Source organism: Panicum hallii, chromosome 5 (genome assembly GCF_002211085.1).
Source record: "Panicum hallii strain FIL2 chromosome 5, PHallii_v3.1, whole genome shotgun sequence".
Classification (NCBI taxonomy): domain Eukaryota; kingdom Viridiplantae; phylum Streptophyta; class Magnoliopsida; order Poales; family Poaceae; genus Panicum; species Panicum hallii.
In genome coordinates, this window is record NC_038046.1 from 32,414,627 (window position 1) to 32,418,304 (window position 3,678).

Below are 3,678 nucleotides of genomic sequence, written 5' to 3' on the forward strand. Positions count from 1 at the left end.
AGCTTTATGGATTATACTATACATTTTGCAAAATTAGTATATGCATAAGTTTCGAAACATGCAATCCAATTCGCTTAACCAAATTAAACATTGAAGAAACAATATTGAAGGCTCGCAATGTGCAAGATTCTACACATACAAACAAATTTACCAAGTGCGTGCAAAATACAATTGATAGGTTGCTTCTTTATACAAGGGAAATCACATCGAGGACGATGTGAAACTTTTTTTTTGTATGGAGATGTAGCCAATGAAGACATGACTAACTATGAAATAGTATTTTAATTCAACTTGTTTTTCACTGCATCCAGATGCGTATCTCAAGCACATTTCTAACGTACACACTGTCAGGGAGCTTTATGTGATTTTTTCTTCCATGTAGTTCTCCCTCGCACAATCTCCTCGTGCTTATCACCTGCTTTCAGTTGCAGAAGATGCGTGTACTTGGTTGGCCATTGTTGGAGCGCACCTGCCAAGCTGTGGTGGCCACTGATGATCTCTGGCAAAAGGGAAGGCCCAGTGACCATGCTGACATGTTCCTCTGGTGGAACTGAGTCTTCGTCAGGTTGGCAAATGGACTGCACCACATCTGAGCTCCCACATTCCTTCCTGTACTCCAGGATGATGCTGCTAAGCTGGTGCTGCTGCAGGAAGTGATCAGGAAGAGTCTGCATTGCACAAATAAGCTACAGTATGTAACTAGAAGATTTATCAGAAATAGCAGCTACCGGAAGGAATACATCAAGGCAATGTCTTGATACAGTACAAAATTGATGTGTTTTACCTCAAGCATCCACCTCACGTATTTTACATTGTTGACGTGGTGGTTCATATCCAGATCACTTCGCTTCGGCTACAAATAACAGAAGCATGAGATTATCATGAACCTGCGACTGTGACAGGCCGAAGAAATTTTAAGTACTGGAAGCAGACAACTATGAACAAAACAATTTCATTTGCATTCAATGACATTGTACAGTTCGATGGTTCTACATATATACGTCCCTCTAGGAAACTAAGATGGACCACTAACTTTTGTTCGAGCAAGACAAGTTGCATTGTGTACCTATAGTGAAGTTATTAGTAAGCACTAAGCAATGCAAATTGTGCTAACCTTGAGGTCCGAGTCGACATACTTGGCGTTGCTGTCGAGCTTGATGATCTTCTCCGCGGCTTCCTCCTCGATGGCATGCCGGTCGATGAACCACGGCGCGATCTCGCCCCGGACCTCCTTCGGCATCTTTGACAGCCTCCTCGTCACCTTGTTCATCATCACCCACGTACTTCAAGATGGGAGAAAATTAACCTTATAAATCCTCTGCTCATTTTGATTGCACAGGTTGCTCCATCTATCCACTGATCATTGGGGAGGATGGCTTGCCTGGTTGCTCGCACGAAGATGTCGCCGGAGTTGCGGCCGCGGATGAGCCAGTCGCGCCGCATGCCGTTCTTCCCCGACGAGCCCACCCACGTGTCGATGTCCAGCACCTCTCCCCTGCAACGGGACCGATCCAAGCAAGCCTGTCAGATGCTGGGCCTCCGGTGGACAGACAGGATGCTGATCAGTTACCAGATCGGGTACTGATCGACTTGGACGTGCATCCTGGAGACGACCCAGATGAGGTTGTTCTTGATCATCCCGTGCGTCGCGCCGAAGCCGTCGCCCAGCAGGCCTGACATCCACACGTGGTTCAGCGCTGTCTCCTGCGTGCGCGCAAATTGTCTCGTCATCGATCAGCTGCTAAATCATCAAGCTGGCACATTCTGAAAACGTTGCAGACGCTTCCGTACCTGGAGAAGGTTGAGCACGGTCTCCATGGTGGCCGTCTTGTCGGGGCCAACCTCGTAGGACCGCACCACCAGCGTCTGCTGGTACCGCACGCCGCCCTCCACGATCAGCGCCTGCCGGAACGGGTCCACGGTCTGCTTCTCCGTCGGTATGTTCTGGCGCCGGACGCGGTCCTCGCCGCCCCCGGTGAGCGGCGGCGGCGGCGGCGTCAGCACAGGCGCGCTCAGCTCGGCCAGCGACCTGTTGATGGACGTCTCCAGCGCCGCGCCCACCTGCAACGGCGCACGGTGCGCCGCGCCGTTCACCCTGACCGCATTACTGCTGCTGCTCCGGTGCTGCCCGCCGCCCTCCGAGGCCGAGCACCTGATGGAGACGCGGGAGCAGTGGAAGGCACACGACGAGGAGCTGGCCATGCAGCTCCGCGATCAGACGACGGACTTCCTCGATCGCCTCGACTCGGCTTGCAGTCCACTAGCTAGGATGGGATCGGAGGAACCGTCAAAGATCACCAGCGCCAATGATTGGGAGATGGAAGGAACACGGCGATCATCGGGCGACGGATGCGTCTTATACGCGCCCGGCGGCGGACGGGCCAACAGAGCCCTTGTTTGGCAAACGTTCCAGACGACAAGGAGGCCGAGAGCAACGTCCTTGTACTTTGCAGCACGCCATCGAAAGAAACAAGGCAACAAGGGGAATGTCAAAAGAGCCCTTCCGACGCGAGGAGATGGAATAAACTAGAGGGGACAAACGGGGAGGCGCCAATGGGGACGAGGGTGGTGGGCTCGCGGGCACTTGTTTTTGTAGTTCTTGGAGCTAAGCTTCGCATGCGGCGGTCATCAACTTTGACGCCTATATGCTGCGGACCACCTTGTTGTTTTCGTAGTACGAGCAGTGACAGCTTAGATTCGTCGGAATGAATAGAGCAGAACAGAAAAGTCTTGGAATGATGAGCAATGCATAGATGGGTGCACGTATACTTCCTAGAATTACTTGCTACCGGGACCCTGAGAATTGAACTTTTTGCTTGTGTGCACGATTGGCGGTTTTTTACATTAGAGCCAGTAGATGAATTGGCAATTAGCACGGCGCCAAATTTAGGACTACTAGTATAATGCTCGTGCTAACGCTGTGGCAACAATATTTGGTAATGCAAATCAAAAGAAAATATATGTTTTGGTAATAAGCATAGAATGAGATAGAATTAAGTCCAGGCAATCAAAGGGGGTCAGCTCTGAAGGTCCTGCAATCTTGTGACCATCGGTATATACCTCAAGAAGTATAATTATTGTGTGATTTGAACACGTTTAATCAGTTCAACCTATCAATCACTAAATATAATAGATTGATCAACAAAAAGTCTATGATGACCCAACACGTGTCAAGAGTTCTTTCCCTAAATTAAACCTCTTATACTTGTAATCACAATATTTTTCTATAACACAATGGTGTACTTAAATGCCAATGTGCAATTTGTACAAAACTCAAATTATATAAACTGGAAAATTGGCTCCTTTCTAACCTACAGAATGATGGCACATACAGCAAGAAATAAATTAAGAGGCAATGGACATATCTAATACACATTCCTAATGCAACTGTGAGTGGACATACCTAATACACATTCCTATCTGAAACAAGTATTTCTCCTTTTTTCTACCCCAGGCTTTGCAACATTTTGAAATCGGGAAATTGCGACAGGAGCAGGAGATTTCTGGATGTGTATCTGATCAAATGTGAGTTTATGGCATATTACCATTATGGAGGACAGGAGGGAATAAGTGACCTATCCTTCTATTCTTGTGTAGCTATCTGTCTGACAAAAAATTACGTGGGCATAACAAATTCAGAGCATACAGGTAAACAGATTTTGACATAGTTAGAATGAA

General features: G+C 48.1%; 1 protein-coding gene across 1 annotated transcript; it reads right to left on the reverse strand.

The window, feature by feature from the left end:
• Nucleotides 1-347: 347 nt before the first annotated feature.
• On the reverse strand, nt 348-2,202 carry LOC112892604 (palmitoyl-acyl carrier protein thioesterase, chloroplastic-like). Its single transcript, XM_025959738.1, has 6 exons — nt 1,792-2,202; nt 1,571-1,704; nt 1,382-1,495; nt 1,115-1,283; nt 785-853; nt 348-668 (listed from the first exon to the last, which is right to left on the reverse strand). The coding sequence occupies exons 1-6, from the start codon at nt 2,200-2,202 to the stop codon at nt 348-350; spliced, it is 1,218 nt and encodes a 405-aa protein (XP_025815523.1).
• Between the last annotated feature and the right edge of the window lie 1,476 nt (nt 2,203-3,678).